The sequence below is a fragment of the Corvus cornix genome, chromosome 6 (assembly GCF_000738735.6).
Source record: "Corvus cornix cornix isolate S_Up_H32 chromosome 6, ASM73873v5, whole genome shotgun sequence".
NCBI classification, from domain to species: Eukaryota; Metazoa; Chordata; class Aves; order Passeriformes; family Corvidae; genus Corvus; species Corvus cornix.
This window is the reverse complement of record NC_046336.1, coordinates 20075602-20099608: the sequence shown is the minus strand read 5'-3', so window position 1 is coordinate 20099608 and position 24007 is coordinate 20075602. Positions and strand designations below refer to the sequence as shown.

Genomic DNA, 24007 nt, shown 5'->3' with positions numbered 1-24007 from the left:
TGCAGAAGTGCAGCTTTATCTGCTCAGTTCTGTGTCACCCACCTGTACAAGGTGTGCAAGACACTGCCTGCTGGCCCCTTGGCTCCTGCTGGTCTCTGCTCCATGCTCAGTCAAGAGGAAAGGGTAAGGAGGCAAAGCTGGGGCAAAGCTTTAGATCATCTGAGAGCAGGAGCAAAGCAGTTTCAGGTGCAAAATTTACTGGATGCCTGCTAGTCTGAAGCTTTTGTTCCTTTTCGGATTCCTTTTGTGTAAGCTGGCTGGTAGCTGCCATTGCTCTGAGCACCTCTGCCTGCTTTTCCCCCAGCCACATGCCTGCCCCTGCTGCTTCCCATGGACCAGGCAGGGATGTGACAAAAATAAAAACAGGAAAATGTCTTCCCACTGGCAGACATTTTCTTCTCTGTGCTCCTCACTTAATAACAGAAACGCCTTTTGCTTGATAGCACTGACATAAGCCCAGACCTTACTGGGAGGGGGGAAGGGAACATTATTAGTAGCTATAAATCATCCTATAAAGATGGGGGATGGGTTCCCTCTGTACCTTGCCCTTGTGTAGACATGTTTGCTGTGAACGGTCCTGGCAGGCAGTCTGAGCTGGATGTTGCAGGCAGCAGTTTGTGGAAGGTTGCATTTCAGGGCAAGTTATTTCCAGACCTGAAGCAGCTGGATTTTAAGACATGTTTACTTTTGGCAGATACACTTCTCTTTTTTATTACTGTGCATCCTTGTAGCTTGTCCTTAGGGGAGAGGGTTATGTGGTACCTGAGTGGATGTAATAGCCCTTGTGCTACTGGTGGCTCTTACCTAATGGAGAAGAGCACTCACACTTCAAATTCCTGTGAAGTGGACGCAGAAGGGAACTGACACCACAAGCACTGGCAATGCACTGAGATGTCACTGTGAATGCCGGTTGCTCTTCCTGGTGGCTCGTGGGGGTTCTTCAGGAGGCTTCAGTATTTCAGTGTCCCTGGCTGCTGTGGCTTAGCTGTTCCTGGTGATACAGGATCATTTCTACCAGCCTATCACATATTGTGTAATTATCAGTCTTGAAATGCAAGCTGTATGGCTGAGTCTTCAGCAGTGTTCCAGTGCTGGCATTAATCCACTGTTGTTCCTGACCCTTTGGCAGCTTGTCTGATTGAAAATGAATCATGGTAACAGTGTACTGAGCTTGGTGTTCCTTACAGGGCTGAGTAATGTGCCTCTCTCCCTCCTTTGGTAGCAGAGGAAATAAAGGCCCCAAGAAACCAAGTGACTCAGTTAAGGTCCAGAGGCCAGGAGAGGACCCACACTGTGTTTCCTGCAGGCTCCTTTTGTTTTAATTATATCCTTAGGGATATGTCTTATGGTTTTTATAAGGACAGCTCCCAAATCTGATGGGACTATAGGCAACTTTCAGTGCTCAGGATTTCTTCAGAGCTGTAAACTGTCCCTGTGTGCTGGTTTTGGCTGGGGTAGAATTGTTCACAGTGGCTGGTAAGGGGCGGTGTTTTGGATTTGTGCTGAGCACAGGGTTGATAATACAGAGACGTTTTTGTTATTGCTGAGCAGGGCTTACACAGAGCCAAGGCCTTTTCTGCTTTTTGCACTGCCATGCTGGTGAGGAGTCTGGGTCCAGCCGGGACAGATGACCTGAACTGGCCAAAGGGATGTTCCAAACCAGATAACATCATAGTCAGCATGTGAAACAGGGGAAAGAAGGAGGAAGGGGAGATGTTTGGAGGGATGGTGTTTGTCTTCCCAAGTAACCATTATGCATGATGGGGCCCTGCTCTCCTGGGGGATGGCTGAACACCTGCCTGCCCATGGGAAAGAAGTGAATTAATTTCTTGTTTTGCTTTGCTTGTGTGTGTGGCTTTTGCTTTCCCTATTCAACTGTCTATCTCAACTCAGGAGTTTTTTCGCTTCAACTCTCCCAATTCTCTCCCTGGCCCTGCAGGTGGGGGAGTGAGTGAGCAGCAGCGTGGGGCTTGGCTGCTGGCTGGGTTTGAACCACGACACCCTGTCATAAGGTTTACCGGAGGTACTCTCAAGGCAACGAATCCAGTGGAGTGGCTGCAGATTGCACTCAGTGGCCTCGATAGGTCACCAATCGGCTGCAGCTTGGCAAGTGATGATCTTCACATTTAAATCAGATTTTCTTTATCCATCTGGTGCTTTGTCTGGTGTTTTCATCAGCACTTCCTCTCTCAGTTCAGAGACTGTTTACAGCATTCAAAGTGGTGTGCAGGTAGACATTCATTATTGGCTGACCCATCTGAAGCTCTTTGGATTAATGTTGAGCACCTTGGTCTGTGATCCACGGCTGTGTCCTTCCTTTTTCCATGAAACACTTTCCTAGTAGAGAGGTGAAAAAAGAAAAACATCTTGTGATCTTTCTTCTGGATGGGGAAAATAGCCCACTACAGCTGTGACGAGATGTGCTGAACAGCCTTAGTTTTGGCCCGGGGAAAACAGTGATTGCTGCTAATGTGTGACACCCCTAGAAGGGGAGTGTTTCCCTGAGGGCAATGATTTGCCAACCAAACCCTAGTAAGGAGGGATCTCTAAATCTTGTGAAAGATACTTATGTCTGAAAGGTCTGCTGGGTTTGCTCAGCTGCTTTCCGGCATGCTGAAACCTAGCATGAATGTGTAGAATGAATACCAGTTGCAATGGACTCATAAATGAGGTATGTCTCAGCTGCGAGGCATGTTTTAATCTGTACTCATGTCTGGGAGCAGTCCACCCTTCTCATTTCCTGGGCCTATTAAATAATGGACGAAAGCCCATAGAAGTCATTACACTCCTTTCACAAACTCATTAAAACTGCACAAAATCTTATGTAGTGTTTGCAAAGCCACAAACATGACATTATTCGCCCTCTGCCCAGGCAATAATTTTGGCCCAAAGAGGTCTCAGTTGTTAAGAGGACACCTCTTTAAAAGACGTAGGGCAAAATGAACAAGCCATTTAGTTGATTTATTTGAAAATGCCAAGTTTTAGCTGGAACCTTTTTCATGAGGAGTGTCATACTGACAGCATTGCTGCATAGCGTCTTCTGTCTGGGATCACATGGAGAGGAAAGGGAGATGCAATATGGCAGAAGGTATCAAGGTGAGCTGTGGTCAGTTGGGAGGGTTGGGGCTTCTACTTTTTCAGACACTATTGGCAGCTTGTGGTTTAAAGATGAAGTTTCTGATGCCTTTCTCCCTTCCAATATGCTTGTTAGATCATGCACTGCCTTGGGATTGATCTTGCTGAAGTCAGTAAATGTGTGTTGCACCTGTTCCTGGGCAAAACCAGATTATTACAACTAAAGAAGCAATCCAAAATCTTGAGTCCAAACCTTTCCTTCAAGGAAGGAAACAAATGAGATTGTGATGCAGGCAAAGGTGTTTGTGATTGGCATTGATTGTATTGCAATGACTCTGATACTCTTTTCTGTCACCTCTGTTCTTAGAGACTTGGACTTCTTTCTGTCTGTCCTCAGCATCTTCTGTTTCAGAGAGCACTTCTTTGTCCAGGAAAGAACAGATTTACTTTCTGTATGATCTTGCCCTCCAGCATGAGAATTGTCTTGAGTGAAAATACTATTTTTGTTATTTACCTGTTGTCCTTTCTCCAGATTTCTATCTGTGAGTGCCAAAACAAAATCCCCTGTCTAAAAGACCTAGATAGATTTCTGCTGAGAATTTACTTTCGTTAATTTTAACTTCTTTGCTTCCAGGTACCAGTCAGAAAAAACACAACTTCTCCAACTGTTTTTCAAATGCTGCTATGGAAATCTCCTCCCTGGAAAGTCCATTCACTCTTTTTGTTTTGTTTTCTCTTAGGTGACTCCAGGCAGCAAAGCTGCAATAGCCAACTTGTGTATAGGAGACCAGATCATAGCCATTGATGGAGTGAACACAGATAACATGACACACCTTGAGGCACAAAACAAAATCAAGGCTTGCACAGATGAACTCACTCTGACAGTCAGCAGGTACGTAGCTGAGCAAGACTGGGCTGGAGAGAGGGAGGGTTGCAGGGTGGGCAGTAGCTGTGTTTTGGTTTGACAGTAGGCCTCTCTGGCTGGTTTAATTTGACCTCTCAGTGCTTTGTCTGGCAGGTGCTGGCTAGCAAGAGGGAACTGCATTTCATCCTTTAATCCTGATGCTGCTTGCATTTGCTGCACTTTGACCTTATGAAAACAACTTTCCAAGTGAGGAATTGGCTGATAATTTATGCCAGTCTGTCAGCTTATTCTGTGGCTCCTGACAGCAAGAAACCAAAGATGGTCTCATGAAGACTTCACTCATAGCAGAGAAGGTGCAACCAGAGATGACCTTCCTTCCTGTTGCGCTCATTTAGCAGTTAAACTATACATTTACGTGTTATTCTGAGTGATTAATTGCCTGGCTTCTGCCATGCACGGACTCAGAAATGTTGTGCATTTTGAAGCCTCTTGATCAAACAGCCCTGTCAGTCTTAAACAGTGACGACCCAGGGTGCAACAAAGTTTCATCTTAGGCATCAGTCTCTTCAAGTCCTGAAAAACTAAAGGAGGGTGACAGCTGAGACACAATTTCTGTCACTAGTGTAGAGCACAGGCTGGCTTCAGCCTTCCCACCATGTTGAACTGCAGAGCAGTGGACAACTTCATTCCTTTCCCTAGCCGTGCTTTGTTCTTGGGCCATCTTTGTACAGAGAGGAAATGGAGATGGGAAGGCAGGACTCTGCTTTGCATTGACCTGTTGCTACTTAAAAGAACAGGAGCCTGATTTTTTTGAAGGTGCTGGGGATTATCCTTCCTTTTGATGTGAATTGCAGCTGCAGGTACCGCCACTTTTCAAAGTCAGATGGTAGATGCATTGTGGCATTTCTGGTTGCTCTGGAGCAAGTTTTTCCTGTGCCTGCTTTCCCTCAGAGTGATCATCCATCAATTTCAGGGCAGATGCAGGGGAACTGCTTTCAAAAGGAGTGCAAAAGTATGTCTTAAATGATACAGTGGTTCAGTTGTTCAGGGCCTTTCTGATAAACAGAAATCTTTACCATAGCTCAGACAATGCCAGGAGTTCAGCAGGCATATCCCAGTTTAGGAAGAAGCGATGGGTCTTGGCCAAAAAAAAAAGCCTGATGGTTCATTAAGGGAATTCACAGATGGAAGAATGGAGCACAGTGCAGGCAGTGTGAATGGGCAGTGAGCATTGCAGCAGCCTGTTAACCCCAGAGTTTCTCATACTGGCCTTGAACTTAGCAGCATGCAATCTTCCTGCAAAGGAGTGTTCCTTTTCCTCTCCAAAATCCAGCTGCTTGACTTGGCAAACGAGTGCCATGTGGTTCTGGCTGGGAAAGAGGAAGGGAGGCAAGGACTCTTTCAGCCTGCAGGCAAGTTCACTCTTACAGATCATTGAGTCTGTAAAATGTGTTTGCTAATGTTAACTACAAAGTCGTTAAGTTTATAGCTACCCTCTGCACGTTTCATTGCCTTGGGTGTGGAAGCTGTCCAGGGAGAGATTTCTAGCTGGATCTACAGCTGTATAAAACTGTGCAGGGGCTTTGAGTTTACAAAGCTCCTTCAAGACCCCCTTTTAATGAGGTAGCATGAGTGTGTGTTGGATGCTTCTGCTGCTGTTCTGATCACTGAGTTCTGCTGACAGAAGGCCAAGAAGGGTGTCAAAACTGCAAGGAAGTGAAAGCAGTGATCTCACTTCTTACCACTTTAGGGTTTGATGCAACTATCCATTGCTTTGTGTAAAATCTGTGTGCATCATCATGTGTTGTCTTTCCTGGTTGTACTCTGTTGAGAATATTTTATCCCTAATGCCCAGTGTCTCCTTCTAGGCCCCCATAACTGTGTTGGTCTAAATGCAGCTGGACTCAGTGGTCAGAAGTGCTACATAGTCTTTATTGCTGAGGCAGGAGCACTTCTTTACTTTGCAATCTAAGGCCTTAAAATGAAAAGCCCTAAGAGGATGCCTAGAGAGGTGACAGAGAAAGACCTGGAGCCATGCTTCATCTTCCTGCTCAACTTAAGGTAGAGGAAATGGGTGAGGAAAGCAGACTATGGGGTAGTTGTGAGCCATCCTCTGTGAAGAAGGGAAGGGCATTGCCACAGAGGTGGAGAGGTTGGAAGGCTCTTGGGGAAAATGAGTGCCACCTGGCCAAATGGTATGGCTTGGGCTTCCTGGGCCTTGGTGGGCACAACTGTCGCTAAGGCTTGACCATACAGTTGTTAAGGAGGGCTCACAATACATTCAGGTCAGAGCTGGAAGTTTTTTCTCTGTCAAAGTAGCTCTGTAAGTAGTTGGTTGAGTATGAAAAGGAATGTATATCATGTACACTTCAACACCACCAAACCTTGGGTCTGGTCTCCACGCTGTGCAGTTGTAGCTTGTTAGCTGAATTGGTTGTACCAAGGAGCTGTGCTGGCACAGATCATTGCTCTGACAGAGTAGCACCTCTGTGGGTTGGAACATCACAAACTGGTGTGAGCATGTCCCAGCTGTGCTAGGTTTTCTGGCGTGAGAAGTCTTCCAGTCCTTTTCTACTCACCATCAGAGAGATGTCTTGTGAAAGCATAAATCCTTAGTGATTTTTAAATTCCTAGCTGATGAATTTTTAATGATTACTCATTTAAATGTTTATCCATGCTAAATATTCTCTGACCTGCATTCAGTGTGGCAGCAAGGTTGTGCCAGGTGGGATTTCATATACAGGTCTGAGCTCACACCAGGTGTTTCAGTTTCACCAAAAGATCAACACCATTGTGACAGTGGAGACTTCTTTTGTGTCTGTGCTGTAAATGTGATGAGTCTATGTGGCTTGAAGAGTCTAGTGAGTGAATTAGTACAAGAAAAATCTTTAAAGGATGGAGGTGTCTCTGCTGCAGAAAGCCTTTAAGCTGCAAATAGCTGGAGGCTCTGAGAGTGTTTCATAGCAGTATTATGCTTGTCTTTTTCATGTGCTCTTCTGTGAACCAAAACACACTTTGTACATGTGTGTTCTTCAAACAGGCAACTGTCTTCTCTTTTAATGATAGCCAAGTAGTTAAGATGTCTTCATGTTTTGCTTACTAATGATTATTTAAGAGAAGTGTAAATATAGAGAATGGAAAGGACCTAAACACTTCTGGTAAAGGAAATGCTGTTTGCTCTGTATGCTTGATTGTGTATATCAACAGCATTCCAATGTTTCCTGTTTCGCTATTTTTCTTAGCGATGGTAGCAGTCCAAAAATATTTCAGATCAGATTGTAGGCAGGAAATCTAGTCTAACACAAGTCGCCATTAAAAATGTATCGGCTTTCTAGGTGAAGAAAACATGCCTGGTCTGCTTTTTCACCCAAAAGGGAAAACCTCTTAATTTCCTAGGGTTTAAAACCCGGCCACAAATTGCTTTCTCTGGATACTCTTTTCTAAGTGGCGCTGCTAGGTCCTTTGCTATTAGATTTGTGAACAGAGTTTGAAAGGTCTGTCTTCTGCCTCGAAAGTGGGTGTTCAACACTCTTGCCGTATATAACGAATTCCCACTGAACTCACTGTGTCTAGCAGCTCCCGCTCTTTTCTGAGCCTCTGGTTGTTTATTCATTTTGCTTTTTGTTTCAAGAGAAATGTAGTTTCCAAGAAACCAAAGTAAAGGTTCCATTATTGTCTTCAGCAGTATAAAATCAAGCTCAAGACAGAGTGCTTCAGTCAACTCAAGCCCACCTGGTTGCTGAACTGAGAAATTCACAGGGAGATTTTTGTCTCTCCATAGGAAAAATGAAGTTTTGAATCTTTGAGAAGTGCTACTCTTCTTTTTCCTGGTGTTTTGTTGTTTTTTTGGTTTTTTTTCAAATTAGGGTGTGAACATCACTGCGCTGACATATTAGGGTTGAGCAAAGCCTCGCCTGGGGCTGCTCTCCATTAGTGGGTGTAAGCAGCAAGATGTGTCCAACAGATTGGAGAAAGCTATCAACTTTCTTTGGGAATTTATTTGAGTAAGATGCTTCCCCTGACAGAGAACATTCAAAGAAAAGAAGGTACAGGAGGAACAAATGCTACCACAAAATTTACATAATAGTCAAAAGATCCAGGCATCACCCATGTCAGTGAAAGTGCTCATGATGAATTTGACACACAGTTCTGTTGTAGCTGCAGATGTACAAAAGCAGATAAATATTCATTGCAGCACAGGTGAAAATTACTTCTAAAACAAATGCCTCTTTGCCTGTGGCTATAGTCACCAGATGGGTGGTAGAACTGTGCAGCCCTCAGCAAATCAAAGGTAAAGTGTATATGTAGGTGTTTTTTCAGCAAAGAAAGTGTTCCTATAGTGAGTCCTTCCCTTTATGTCTGGAGGCAGTTTGGGGGTGGTAGAGGGGAATATCTGTGAAAAAGGGTTGCAAACGTGTAATCTCTTGTTCTGCTCCTACTGTCATTTTCCTCAAATTTCAAGCTGCTTTTTTGCCACTCTGCTGCCAGCTTATAATACATTAGTGCACCTTCTTTGTTTGCAATAGTCTTTTAATTTGCTGAAAGTGCTGCCAAGGAGCGAAGCTATGTATTTGTTCTTTGAAAAGTGCTAAGATCAGGGAAGTCAGATCTGCTACCAGGACCTGTTAAATGGATTGTCAGAAAGGATTATGTGTAGATGCTTATGAAGAAGAGGAGGGCACATGTATGATGTCCTCTACATTTTATGTGGTAGGTTTGGTTGCACTCTTGCTTGCTCCATGTGTTCCCAGGTCTGAGCTATGGGGAATAGTTGCACAAAGCCACAATAGGCTTGGATTTCTGTTCTAGGAAGTTGGTGGAATCCGTTGACTCATTTAGGTTTGCTTTTTTGCTTTCCTGCCAAGAAGAGTTTTCCAGTTCTGTCATCTTACTAATAATTCCTTTGGCCCTGGGAAAAGCCAGCTGCTCAATGTGCAGCTATATAAGGCCATGCAGGTTGCCTGGCCCTCCGTGGCCGCTCCCAACCTCTCCATGGCTGGTGTGGTGCTTCCAGCCCTTGTGGGTGCATGCCAGCAGCTTTTACTAACAAGTGACACATTCAAAGTAATTTTGGCAAATCAAGATTGGTATTTGTTGTGATTTTACAGCCTCTTTGGCGGGGCAGTAGCAGTTAACTCTGCAGCTGGCTAGTGCAAGAACAGTGTGAGTTTGAGCAGTCAGGTGTGTCTTAGCCTTTGTAGCTGTCATGAACCTGCTCCAGATAAGCTTCTGTTGTTTCGTCTGTGTAACTGGAGTTGCGTTTTTGGTTCTCGTGGTTGTATAAAGAGATAGCTGAAACACAAGAGGGCCATGCATGGAGAAATGCATTTGGGGCCTCCTGTCTCTAGGAAGTTGTGACTGTCATTGCTGTTTGAATTGACAAGAGGCTGTATGCAGCCTGAGTACAGTTTTGCTTACCAAACTGAATATGTCCATTAATGAATGGTTGTTAAAAGTGACTATTCATGTTTAAAGCTAAGGGCCTGTATTTCACAGCTGTTGTAGCTAAAAGGCTCATTAAAAGGTACCTTCCTGGTAGCCTGAGAGCTCTTGTAGTTAGTTTCTAAACATTATTAAAATGCCTGTCTAAAACTCTGGTGAGAGGATTGCGAAAGATAAATTCTTTAGGTCTTTCCTCATTTTCAGCTCAAAAACTTTTGTGCTGCACAAGAAACTTTTCAGTCTTTTGGGGTTTATTTCCTACTTTGGTATCTTAGTTGTGTCTATCCCAGTGTTTGAAATGAGAATGTAGATGTGCCTTTCTTCTTTATGGAAATTACACAGTTCTTGGCACAAAGAATTAGACCCTCATTTTCCACCTCTGAATTTTCCCTTGAAGCTGTGGATTCCCTTGAATCAATGCTTTTGCATGCAAAGCACTGATAGCAAAATCCAGGCTCTTGTAATGTTTATGTTACATCATGTTCAAGCCAAGCTGCTTGAAAAGTGTTGTTTCACAAATACCTTTCCAGATTCCTGCCTTGACTTGCATACAGTTTCCTTCCTTCTTTTCCTACCAGTACCTCTGCATCCAAACTAGCATCAGAGAAATTTCTTTCTAATCTTGGGTCTTGGTTTCTGCCTGTATGAAACAGGAGACGCATGGCTCATTCCCTGGCGCTGTCTTGGTTACTCTATCCTGTAGTAAGGAAACAGCATGGAAATGTAAACTGCAAACATGATGAAGTTTGTATATACATGTACATGCAATTAACTTGCCTGACCCTCATTTTCAGGCTTGTTTGTGTCATGTTTTTGTCTCCTGCACCATTTGAGTGTTGCTCTTTGATGGAGTCTCATTTGAAAGAATATGCATTAGAAACTATATTATAAAATAAATATTTATCAGTTTATCATGAATCTCTGAGATCTGACAAGGATGCCAAAGCCTCTGGCTTTCACCAGACAGGGTGGGATTCCCCAGCAGGCTGTTGGACATCCAGCCCCTCCACCAGTGGAGAGGCAGGTCTGGCAGCCCTGCTAGCATGGCCGTGCTTGGTGGCAGGGGTACAGCCTTGCCGAGGGGAGCATGGAGGTGGTTTTTTGGCTGGAGGCCTTCTCCCTCAAATTTGGGGAAAAAATCCTCCAAAAAGCCATTACCAGTAGCAGCCTGGTGTGGACTGAGGGTACTGTTACCAAAGCTGGCTTTAGCTGTCTACTGTGACACCTGTTCCCTACTTTGTAAAACTAAGATATGAAAACATACAGATAGATCCAAATATGGTGAGTCTAATCTGCCCTGCTGTCTGTGCCTGGTGCCCACACTTCCCAGTGCTGCAGAAGGTAAGCCCTGGGCCACTAGTGGGGCATAAGGTGAACTTTTAGGTGCTCTTTTTCTTCCTCCTGCCACAGTTCAGTAGAATTACAGGCATTGACACAAGAAGCAGAGCCAGGAAACCCTTGCTGAGAGCTGGGACCATAGTGGTCCTACCTAACACCCACCGACCATGGGCTCCACGTGTGGTGGATGGCAGTGGGATGGGGCATGGGCCTCGAAGGGTCTGCTGGGTAAAGCCAGGGAGAGCAAAGCTGTGTCCTTTTCCGCTTCGCTGGGGCCATAAATGGGCTGCTGAGAGTGGCTGAGGGGCTCTGCTGCAGCTGTTGTGAAGACAAGGGAAAGCTTTATCCTCCCTGCCTTAGAGGGACAGATGCATGGCCTATTTAACATTTCTGTTTGGATAACTTTTAGACTGGATTGACAGTAAAGCTTGGAGTGACCTTGCTGCTTCCATTTATATCCAGTGACAGAGTAGAATGGCAGCAGTCTGGGGAACAAACTTGAGCTATTTGCCTTGCTTATAAATAAAGGTGAAAAATCTGCTCAAAACCACCTGTGGGCTGCAGTAGTTGGCCATAATTGCCTCCCCTCCACTGAAGACTAATGTGCTGTGTCACCAGCACCTCAAATGCATTGAGTGAGGGGCAGTGGGATGAAAACAAGTGCCTGAGGGGAAGTTTCTGTTCTGTCTTCATTCACTGGCCTGCTCTAGGCTTAAATTTTTCAGTCTGAATAAAGCCTTCTGGTGCTTCTGAAAGCTGATAGTAAACTGAAGTAAAAGAAAATGCTACCTCAAAAGTTCTTCGATCACTGCTGTGAGAACTGGCACAGGGATGCCTCATGCTAGAAGTCAGCTGAAGTGTTTAATGCTCTCTGAGCTGCTCTTTCATCTCCAGCCAATGTCCCTTTGCTTATAGCCTGGCTGGCTGGGTGTCTCATTTCCATATATTTTGCTGTGTCCCCTGTTTTTCCAGAGGAGATGAAACTTGGTCATACATGATCTCCAAACATTTTCAAGGAATAAGGCTTTGGTCAACAGGCTTTGGTCAACAGGCTGCTCCCCTATGTGCAAACAGTCTTCAGGTGTGGAAAATACAGCTGTCCAAGAAATGGGTGTGTGAGGCTTGATAGCCATAATCTGGGTGGTATTGTTGGTTCCTCATCATGGGTTGCCAGAATCAAGGAGAGAACGGTTGTTTTTTATTCACCTGAGACATGCTGGACATCCAGTAACAGCAGCTGTTGTGACAAGACGATGATCAGATTGGTGTGGATCTGATACCATGCAGCTGTTACAGTCATACTTGTCCGTGTGTGCCTCAGTTTGCCAGACAGCAGCATTTGAGTGGCATAGGTTGTCAGGTATCAGCTGGGCTTGCACGATGCAATAACCAAGAGTCAAAGGTTTGCTGTACCTGAATACCCATAAAGGACATCCGGTGTGAGCTGTGTGTTTGTACTTTTCCTGTGAAAGGAGGTACAGCGCAGCGCACTTCATTCAAGTTTCTTCTCTCTAAAGTCCACAGTGCAATAAAGGGAATAGCAGGTCAATAAAACTCTTCCTCTTCCCTGACTGAGAATGCTGCCTCCCATCTCCTCCCATTGAGTTGCACTCCGAATGCAAATATTAAAATACTATTTATGCAGAAAATATCTGGGATGTATGTGTGCATCTCAGCTAAGTTTGGGCTGTTTAAAAAATGTTATGACTTTGGAGGGCCTTTAGAGGAATGGTGCAGACTGGACTGAATATGTGTGGATAGCTCTGTTTCTCCATCCTTTGTCAGTTTTAGAAGCCTTTTATTTTTCTAGTCTCTTTCTCCTTCTTTAACTGGAAAATCTCTTTCAGTTAATTCTCAGTGGAAGCATTCCTGTTTTGCTAACTAAGTACTTAAATTATAGCTAGTCCTTGACCCACAAATACCTAGGAAGTACATCTATCTGCAGTTGCAGATTCCAGAAAGGACTCCTGTCAACAGCACAGGACATGGTTTTCAGACCTCATCCTGAGAGTTTATCGGCCATCTGTTTGCTGCATGATGCGATGTTTAGCACTGAACAGCAGTTTTCATTCAACGGTACTGCAGTCACTCATTCACTACTATTAAAAAATTTGGGAAAAGTGGCACTGTTTGGTCCATCTGAGATGCTAACTACTGTCTGTACTTCTGAGAAATGTAGGTACCATATGTTTCCCACAAGGTATTTCAAGCAAATCCAAGCACTCCACTTCTTCCTCACCACTTGTTTGTCATTCTTTGGGACACAGCAAAATTCCACAATGATGATGGTAAAATCAGTTGGTTTTAGTTGTAGATCTTGACTTGTGTTTCAGACTGCTGTGAGTAATTGGGGCAGACCACAGGTCAGTAAAGGTTATGTAGACATTCTCTGTCACATGATTTTGTCTCAGTTCTTAGTCCCATTGTAGGCTGGGATTTTTTTTTTCATCGTTCCCAAAAGCTTCTGTTTATTCAACATCTATATTACTATAAATAAGAAGAAAATTCTGGAGACCCAAATGTAAGAAATATTTCTAGCTTATCTCCAGGACAGTCCAACCCCAAGAACAAAATGTTCTCTGTATAGTCAATACAGACAACAATCATTCCTTTTCCTGGCTATCCATAAAAGCTGAAACAATCTGAATTGTCCCACTTAATTAAGGGATCTGCTTCTAAGGGATATCTCTAGCTTCTGCTTTTGGGTAACCGCCAGCTTGACAGCCTGGGTGGGAGCCCATGCCTGTTGTGTTGCCTGCGGGGTCACAAAGGATAAGCCAGGGCAGTCACTGCTGAGATCTTGTCTTGCTCCAAGGACCTCATTCATATCTAAGCCACCTATGTTGTGTACCTAAAATGAGGCTGTGAAGATTGCTCCTGATGTGGATTGTGCTATATGTACAAGAGACTGTGGAAATGTTTGAGAAATTGATGAACTTTGAGTCTTTTAATAACAATAACAGTGCTCACTGATGGAAACAGATTAACTACTCAAAATTTTTATGTTGCAGAACGGAGGCAAAAGTCTGGTCACCACTTGTAAATGAGGAGGGAAAGACGCATCCTTATAAGATGAATCTGGCCTCTGAGCCACAGGTAAGTACTGGAATAACTGTCTGCTCTTGTTCCTGCTTACTCCTGTGAGAGAAGTTCCTGGCCTGATCCTCCAAGGAGCTGAGCATGTGCCACTCTGTGAATCATGTTGGGGATAGCATCATGCCCCATACTATCAAGAGGTCATACGGCCCTTGGAGGCCTTGAGAGACAGACTCCCTCATGGTGAGAAGCCTGCTGCTGTGGAGAGCTAATCAGGTACCATGCCAAAGGTAACCTGCTTGGGTCAGAGGTGTCTCCTACCATCGGCATGCTCACACCTACCACAGGGCACAGACAGCACTGTAGAGGTGTGGCTCAGGAAATCATTGCTACTGTGCTAAGCCAGTTGATTTTCATAGAGAGAAAAGTCTTGAGGGGTGAGGAATTTTATTCACTCTTACAGTGTTTTCTGTTGGTTTGGATTTTTTAATTTTACTCAGCAATCCCTTAGCAGTCTAGCTGTGGAGAAAGTGGAAGAGAAATACACCAGCATCTTACATTGTTATCTGTATGGCAGATCATGCAGCCTCTGTCTAGGAAGTTGGGTTTGTAACCTGTTGGCAGCCTGGCTTCATTGGTCTGCTGCCTCTGTCAAGTAAACGTAGTAATAAGAGTGATCTGTGCAAGGGCACTGCCAGGGCTAGATTTACTGCAAAAAATCTAAAATAACTACACTAAAATCAGTGGCATTCCTCTGGATTTTCACTGGGGGAATGACATGACCCCAGTGGATTCTGGCCCTAGCATGCAAGCCATGTGAGTCTTTCTAGCAAAATAAGTAGACTGTAGAACTAGTTTGACCCTGCAATTAATTAAGCATTAATATGGCTGTTTCAGTTGGAAAGGACCTGAGACTAAAGCAGCACATGTGCAGCAACACCCTGCCCAGACCTTGGCCTGGGATCTGTCCATGTTCTCTTTCATGTCAAGCTTCTCTGTGTTGCTTGGCCCTAGAATTCAGTACGGCATTCTCCAGGTATTTCATAACTCTGCCAAGGCACACTGTGAGACTGAGCCATTTGGACTTGGTTTGAGCTGGAGCCATGTGGTGACACCTGTCTGTGACACTGTTGAGCTGAGGTCTGGTCTGTCTTCTGCTGCTCAGATTTTGGAAAGGCTCTGTTTCAACCTTGGGACTTGGGCGCTGTCTCTTGCCAAAGGAGCGGGGCAGAGTCTGCACTGAGGCTTTGCTGCAAGGATGCAGAGAGCTGTCTTTTAATTCAGCAGGACACACAATCCTAGAGATCAATTTCCCAATGCAGCCATTAGCAAGAATTTAGCTAAATGCCACAAAATTAAACATAGGGCACAATACATGCCTTAAGCAGGATTTTAAAGTAGCTCACTAATTTTAGTTAACTGCATCAAGAAGCCTACTGCTGCAGCCCCCTGTCACTCACTGCCCCACCACACTTTTCTTCTCAGTCCAGCCTGGATAGATGGTCAGGATTTAGCAGTAATGCTGGTGGTGGAGCACATCCTCTCCTAAATCCTAACCTCAGTCTTAGTCCTGGTTCTAGCTCTGGCCTTTGTATAGATATCATGATACTGCTAGTTTGTAACCATAGTACAACTGAATTTATTGGTAGCAACCTTAAACTGACTTGAGCAGGAGAACTTGATGTACAACTGAGTGTGGAAAATTTGTGTTACAGAGTTTATCTCTGAGCAGTGACCATTGTCTTAATCTTGTGCTAAGAATCAGCGGTTGCCTGAAAATTAGGCTTTGACCCCTTCGATGGCTGATGCTAGAAGAGTTATTTCCTGGTGTAAAAGGAACATATAAACTCACAGAAGTCTTGCCTTTTCTTATTCCCTTCCTTTAAAATAAAGCAGATTAAATCATTTGCAGTTGCCTATGTGAGTGGGGCTTGCTGCTGTTCAGAGCACTGGGCTTAACTTCAAAGGGCTTTGCTTGCTGCATACTCAAATGGGAGTTCAGCAGTGTGAGGGGAGACGTATCATGTCTCCAAACCACAAGCTCCTGTTTACTCTTACAGCATAACAGTGCCTGAACATCCTAATCTGCTGTGCCAAAGTGTCATGAACACCATCAAGTTGTAAGGTTGCGGGGTTTTTTGTTTGGTGGGTTGTTTGGGGTTTTTTTCCCATTTCCTTTTTCAGCAGCTGACTGCAGCAAGTAAGTTTTGTAGCAAGGTCTTTCTGCTTGGAGCATGAAATCAGAAGAGCATGCTGATTCCTGCCGGAGCTGTGGCAAGTGTTGGCTAAGTCACTCTGGAGCTGTGTCTTTGCAGCATCATCAGGGGTTTTGGCCAAGCCTGCTTCAAAGCAGCAGTAGCAGAGTGCAGAAGATTATGTGTGTATGTATACCAACATGGCAAACGGCTATGAATTTTACCACAAAGATGCTGATCTCATTTTTCCAGCAGGACTGGTTGAAGCTGTGAGTAGAGCTGAATCTTCGAAGGCAGTGCTGAGCTGTTCAGGTTTTTTTACTTGCTGGCCAGTGAAAACAGTATATTTGCTTTTCTTGGCAACAGTCTAGTGCAGAACACTTATTAATTCACTTACCAAAGAAAATAGGATGTGCTGAGTCCAAGTGGTTTGTTTAAGTCTTGATCCAGGGTCCTCTGACAATGGTTCTCATTGGCTTTGCACATAGCCCTTTGAATGCAGACATAAAATCATACATGTGAATAGCCTTACTTCAAGCTCAAAAAAAAAAAAAATCTTTAAAACCCTTGCTGTAGAAATTGACTTATTCAGATATATTACCATCTTTCTTAGAATTAGTTTGTTAGATGTTGCCTCTCCTACCTTTGGTATCTTCGAAATTTTTCATGCTTCTCCACCTTCATTTCATCTTCCTATTTGATTGATGTAGCTACTACAAAAAATCTTGCAAAATAACTTAATTTTCAGTTTTTCTCAGGAACTAGTGCTTAAGAGCTTGTCTGTGATTAGCTACATATTTTAAGATCCCTGCTTAAGGATTTTTTACCCCATTTGTAATGGACTATTTGTTTACTGCTGTAATCCATTTGGAGGCTGGTATTTGGTGACATACTGCATCATGCCTGTGGAAGTGTTTTCCCTTACTTGGAATGTAAGTTCAAGATACTTTTATTTGCCTTTGGAAAATAAAAAGGCATTCTACAACCTCCCATGCATTCCCCGAAGTCCTGAGTCCAAAGACTGACTTCATTGTCTAAGCTGATCTTTGCCCATGAAAGAGCTGCAGTCTTACTATTATTTCATTGCCATTATCCTTATCCTTCTAAATTAATTTAAACTGAGGCAAGAGTGATGACAAAATTCCATTTCATCAAAAGGTGCAGCAGCTTGTCGGTGGTGATGGCTCAGCAGCTGACCTAGCTTTGTTTTGGTGCCCATGGCAACATTAGAGGAAGGAAATGACAGTCTTCTTAGCATATTTACTCAGTTATTTCACTTGCACTTCTAACCCAGATCCTAAGGGTGATTGCTCAGTGGCATTTTCCCATCAAGAGCTTTTCCTCACAACAGTGGGAAAGACTAAAATAACATGTCTGCCTCTCCCTTCTGCTTAATGTCTCTTGAGAAAAGCAATCACAGCAAGAGAGAACAAGTTACTTGGTGACTAAGGTAGCTGTAAGGCTTATGATACTGACCAGAGGCCAGCCTAACTTCGAGTCAGCCATGCTCTCTGGTGATCTTGGGCCAGGCAGTAAGATCAGTACCTATGTGCAGGGCTGTATTGCCCCTTGGTACAATAAAACTATATCCTCTGACAGTGCTAGGCCTTGTCAGACCTGGGTTCTGTCTTGTTTTTCTGTTTGTTTGAGTATTTTTGTCTTGTTTTGGGGTGGTTTTTTTTGTAAGACACAGATGCCAGTGGGGTCCAGGTCTCAGTTTTTGCTGAGTGAGCTAATGTAGGGAAAGAGCTGAGAGAGTCCACCTTCAAGGGCAGTCAACACCAGGACTGTCTCCAAAAACTTGTCCATCTCCCTGAAGGCTATATACCTCCTTGCAATAAGGCACAAATATTAACATCACACCTTGAGAATGTCATTGAAAATTCTTGGTTTGAGGTGGATAGTTCAGCTCTTCTTAATCACAAGAAGTAAGAGCTTTCAAATATAAGGATTTTTTATTTAATAGAAATAACCTTCAGACAGAGGTTAGCAGCTGGAGGAGCTCTGAGGGTGAATCAGGGTATTTTTAGGATGAGAGAAACAGACCAGCCAATTCTGTCTTCCTTCTTAAAAGTGCCTGTCCTGTGCTCATCCTTTTCCTTGCAGAGTGATGTCATTGTTTCCGTCTTGTGTATTTTATTTCCTTGGATACGAAGCAGGCGGGGGCTATAGAAGCTGGGTGTGTGACTGGCTTGGCCTTTGATAAGGCTGTGCATGTGTGGGCAATGCATGAAGCAATAGGTATATAAAGTAACAACACTGTTTGAGACTGGGAGCTGTGCTGGCATATCGTGACCTGCTGGTTTTGGTTAAAAGGTGTTACTGCATGGGAGTGGAATGTGTCAGGGATGTGGAGAGAGAGGATGTGGGAAGCCAGTCTTGTTGTTTTACACCCCTACAATAACAAAACCCCAAACCCTTCCTAATTTTTAATCAGATTTCAAAGCATTGCAAAAGATCTTTCCATAGCTGAAAAACCCCAAACAATAACAGAGAGAGAGCTGAAAGTAAAGGCACTTCTTAATACTTGTGATTGCAGCTGATGAAACATAGCATGGGGTAGAGTTTGCCGTAAAGATGTCCTCTCCTGAGCTGTTGCTGCGTGTTTGGCACGAGTGGCCTCCCCCAGACACGTCAGCTGGTCTTGAGTACAGCCTTTGCTCCCTGGATGACTTTGCAAAGGCAAGGATGGAGCTGGGGGGGTTTGCCTGCTGGTCTCTGCTCTCCTCCACTGCCCACAGCACCACAGTGCTCTCACTCTCTGGTTTGGTCAGGGGCCCGTTTTCTTAGAGCTGAGTAAACATTTGTACTGAGAAATGTTTAATCTTGTTTCCTTTTGGCATGGCTCTCGAGGTGTGCAGTCCAGCATCGCCTGCCCTGAGCTTCTGGGCTGTGACTTGGGATGCAAAAACATCCCATGTTTCTGAGGCCCCGTGAGGCAGCGAGTTTTGCTGGCTCACTTGGCTGCATGGGGCTGTGGGGGCTTTGCTTTTCCCTGCAGTGTCTGGGTGCTGATTTTTTAAATTGTTTTTTTTAGTTTGGGACATGAGGTCAGAGTGAATCCCCTGACTCCAAGAGCAGGAGCTTTAGGAAATAACTCTGCTGGCCAGTCTCTAAATCACTACTGCACACCTGAAACTAGTTTTTGGCTTCAAGCAGCCCCCTGCTCCATGTTTGACCTCTCTTTCCTCCAGAGATTGAAGAGAGGTCACCTGGGAAGGGGCAGGGGGCAGGCAGGGGAGTGAGGGTGCTGTAGTGTGGTGGCAGCGGGGGATTAGCCAGCACCTATGAGGGCCCAGCCCAGCTGGATGCCTTCAGGCCATGCTGTGGGGAGAGGAAAACCCCACTTACGGGAGAGGCTGTCTGACCCCTCACATCTTGGTTTAGTTTATTTAGTGAGTACAAAAAGCCTCCAGATTTTTCCTGTTTCTGGTGGTAGTGAGGTCAGTGCAGGCCTTGCACAGGATGGCCTCGGCCACGTCACTGCAGGGTGGAAGGGACCCAAGAACCCACCCTCACCCCAGTCTGCTCCGAGCCTGCTCAAGGGCATAAGGCCATGGAGGTGTCCGGATGGCTTTATGCCACTGGTGCATAGGATGAGTCCCAGCTCAGCTGATAGAGGTGGCTCATCCTGGTCTGGCTGTCTGCTTCACTGACAGCGGGGAATTTCCCTGGAGTCGCATGCCCTGATCAAACAGGTCCAGTTGGTGAGGGGGAAGCCCGTGCCACAAGCCACTGGCTGGCTCCAGACACAGAAGTGACAGCTGATGTAGCTGTGGGGATTTCACAGCCTGGATGTCAGCATCACTGAGGACGGCCTCATATGAGAGGGAGGAAAGGGCCATTGTTTTCCCAGATAACTCCCCATGACGCAGCCTGCAGCTGGTGCAGTAGGAAATGCTGATATGCTTCCTGCCCTGGTACAGGGATGTTTTCCCCATCCTCACAGCATGGCACCTTTGCTGGCAGCTCTGTGCTGGGAGGACAGTGGTGGGACCCCCTTAGCACCCAGCTAGAGTGGCCCTGTTGCAGCTCCTGCAACACACAGCTGTGTCCCATCTGCCCCTGGAGAGGGCTACTGCCACTAACACCAACACCCAGAAAACTCACCTGGCAGAAGATGTGCATATCTGACGTGAAGCTAGGGTCCTACAAACGTTGTTTGTCTTTGGGATTGAAAAATAGCTTTTTCTGTGAGATGGGGACATTTGCAGTGGGAGCATGTGGGGTTGTGCTCCAAAGCCACTTGGAGCTTGTTCTTATAGATGGTGTAGTTTCAGGTAGGGAGGGGTCTGTTGAAGGAATGGCTTCATTTTCAAAGTGAAGCCGGAGTTCGGAATCAGCTGGCAGAGAAGTCTGTGCAGCTGCTAATCTAGTTTAGCTTGGTCTAGTCACTCTGCTGGTTCCTCTGGAAACATAACCCCTGCAAAGGAAGGAGGGGAGCAAGGCTGATGTCCGTGCAGACAAAGCAGTTGAAGTATCATGGTATCAGTTTATAGTGGTAAAATACTGCTCTTGAATATCCTACCTGGTGGCTTGTGAGCTTCCGTACCCCAGCTTCAGACCAAAATAACCACTGCTGGTATCCCTGCTCGCTGCTGACAGGGCTGGTATAAGGGGACTGAGGAAGTGCCACAGCTTGCAGGGAGAGTGAGGCAAGTGCTTCCAGTTCTGCCTGCAGGTGCCAACAGAAGGTATCTCTGAAGAGATCTAACATTGGTCACACTCCTCTGTACTACTCTCAAAGAAAGAGTAGGTCATGTCCTGACTAGATAAGATCATGCCCTTTTAGCTGATTGCCAGTTCTTCCTTTGCAAACAGACCATTGCTTACTGCTCTAGCAGTCTGTGCTCCAGCCAGGGATGCTGTTTAATGCTACTTGCCCCCTTTTCCTTGTGTTGGTCCTGGGATTGCCACAGCCTTAGAGATGCTGCAAACCCTAGGCATCTCAAATGCATAAACCAGGTGCTGTCCCCACATATATGCACAGTACAACTGGGTTTTTGCATTAGCATTTTCCACTTGCCTGTTGGTAGACAGGTTTTTGGGAGTGTCACTTACCTGATTTTTTTCTAGTATTGAGTGAGAGACTATCACATAAACACAACTCCATGATCAGGGGCTTTAACAAAACTGCTGCACAGCACAGGCCCTAGATTGGCAGTTTGGGAAAATCCCTAGATAAATGTATTTGACAGTGAGAACATGTTATCTTTTGATCTTGGGATCATGAAGGCACTTGTTCTTTGCAAATTCCTTCCACAGCTCGAGCAGAAAGAACAGCTTGGCGTAACAGGAAGTGCTGGAGAATTTGGATTGTCCAAATGCCCTTTATACTGTTAGTGCTCTTGTAATACTTGTCTGTAGACACTTGGGTTTTTCACCTTCTGTGCTGTTCTCCAGATGGGATTTTTCTAATCTTCAGACATCAGCTTCTGCACCAATTTCTCTATTTAACTGTTATAAACTCCCTTATAGTCAGTGACCTCTCTACACCTGAGAGCTCCTGAAGATGTCCCAACACTTTGGAAAGCTGGACTTACGGTCTTGGTGTTACTGCACAGCAGAAAACCTACCTGGTGGCCAAAAGTAGGACAAAAGGTCCTATGTGGATTCTGTGCCGGAGTGTGTGGCAGTTCTTGGAGTCAAGGTACTAATGTGATGTCAGTCTCTCTTCTCCATGTAGCTGCCCTATTTTCTCAACACTTGCAGGAAATTAAGGATCCTTGAGGCCTCCATCACTGTTCAAACTAATTTGGGCTTGGCTGACACATTCAAAGATTCAACATGCCCATGTGCATGTTGGCTATGTAATTGAGACACCTTACTTTCTTAGGAAGCCAGAGTTAAAAAAAGCCAAACCAAACTGTAAATTACTTCCCTTTCTCTAATTCTTGGTTAATGCTTAAGTGTTTCCTCAATGCATGTTGTGACATGATTTCAACTTTGAGCCTATTTGACCTAAGAATATAACTTCCTTAGCCTAAACCTTTTGCCTCAGTCTTTCATGAAGCTGACTATTTATGTGCACATCTGTAACCCTCTCCCACTCATGGCCTCTGCATGGTGGTCTAGCATGTGTTTTTAGTGCTGATATAAGATAACTGTTCCCCATGGTTTGATATACAGGCTAAAGTAAATTTTTTTTTTGCTAAAATCCATGGGTTTGCCATGGGAAAGACTATTTTCACAAGTCCTGTTATGTGGTTTGAATGAGATTGCAACAAAGGGAGATTAGCTAATTACTCCAGGGTCTTTTTTCCTTTGGTATGTGGGAAAGCTTCATGGCTAACATCCATACATATTGGCCAGAAAGCCATGGGAGAGCAGCCTTGTCACTCTGCACCTGAACATCTTGATTCAAATGATTTCAAATGACTTGTAATTCATGAGGGCCTTTGGATCCACGCCACTCTTCTCCAAGGCGTCCTATGCTCTGCTTGATGCCATAAATAGCATTTGAATGCCATGAAGTGAGATGACTCCCACCTGTCAGTCTGGGAAGGCTGGCCAGCTGCCTAAGGAAGTCTGGAGACAAAAAAGTGATTTAAAGAAAGATCTGTAGGGGGATTTAAGTCATACTTTTTTCTAATGAGTGTTTATCCTGTAACTATATCAAACAACTGCTGTGAGATGTTCGTAGGGCAGTAAAAGCTCACATCATTGCTGTAGGGAGTCAGTGCCTATATAGAGTAGGAGTGAGAACTAGGTGTGTTAATTAGAGCTGGGACCCATGGGCCCAGCATGCCGAGAAGTGCCCCGTTTCATCCTGTGCCATTGGCTGTTAGCTGTGTATTGAAGCCATGCCCAATCTCTACAGCTGGCTGAAACATTTCAAAAATCATGGTTTGGTGCCATCTCTTAGCCTTCGATATCTCAGCCAGCCCTGTGGCTGTTAGTCCTTTCTTATGCCTGCTCTAGTGAGGCTCCATTATACTTTATCCTTACTTTGGTCAAGCATCTTCTCTGGGGAGAAATAAGCCCTGGATGTTATCTCTGCCACAAGGCTGCTAATTCCCAGGTGATGGGGCTTAGAAATGTCCTCATTTTTGTTAGCACTGCCTGTGGTTAAGGAGAGTCTTAGCTCGAGTCTTACTTGACTTGGAATTGCCCCTGTTCTTATTAGATTGTAGCCTGTGTTTCTAAGTGTACTCTCCTACTGCTGGAAGCCTCCAGTTTGCAGCAAACCCAGAACATCTGAGTGATATCTTGTACTTCTGACACTGAAGAAGTTGCTAAAAGTTAGCTGTCACTGCCTGTGGACGATCTTTTGTAATAACAATGGTCATCTTCACACCTTTGTTGTGGGAATTTTGTTGGCAATTGAATCTTGGACCCAGACTGGCAGGGAATCTGAATCATTTATTCAAAGGAGTGAGTTGGTTTTATACACCTTTCCAAGGCACAGTATTTCTTTATATGGCATGACCTATCTTGTGTTGCCACATCAGTAACACATTTCCTAAATGTCCTTTTATGGGGTGATCACTCGCTGTTCACTTGTCCGTCAGCTCCCGGCAGGCTCCTCTCTGGGGGGGTCTGCCTTGTGACACCTCCTCCCCCCAGGGTCCGGTGGAGACAAGCCTCTGTGTGCCTCCATGTGCTCCTTTGTGCTGCCATGTGCCTCTGCAGGCAGGTTTTATAGCTCACAACCCAGTTTTACCTTATAATTCCCCATAAATTTCTTCTTCAGAAATTCCAAAGTTGTTCATCAAAGACAGCTGTGAACCCCAGTCTTAACTGAAGGAGCAGAGATGCTCCAGAGCCCTTGTAGTAATGACAAATTCCTTCTTTTTGGGTTGTCTTATCTAAAGGAAGCCAGACTTTCAGATGTCATTGAGAAGTGCTCCTCTTTCTGCCTCTCATCTTCACTTTTCCACAGAAATTAACCCTCTCAGGAATTGCAAGGAATGCTTAGAATCTGTAGTCTTGGATGAGAAGGTCGGTCCCGTAGCTTACCATAGGCTTGCAGGAGCTCCCAGGTGTGTGGCACCTTGAGCTAATAGCTCTGGCAGTGTTTCTGAGCTCTTATGTTCCCAGTGTGTCAACTCTGAAA

At 44.8% G+C, this 24007-nt stretch overlaps 1 protein-coding gene across 7 annotated transcripts in view; it reads left to right on the top strand.

Moving 5' to 3' along the window:
* Positions 1–24007, top strand: part of PDLIM1 (PDZ and LIM domain 1) — a 44354-nt gene that overhangs the window by 8240 nt on the left and 12107 nt on the right. For all 7 annotated transcript variants that reach the window (XM_039553578.1, XM_039553577.1, XM_039553582.1 and 4 more), the window contains exons 2-3: positions 3816–3967; positions 13732–13816. In XM_039553578.1, coding sequence (XP_039409512.1) covers positions 3816–3967; positions 13732–13816 — 237 coding nt within the window. The remainder of the gene's footprint in view (positions 1–3815; positions 3968–13731; positions 13817–24007) is intronic.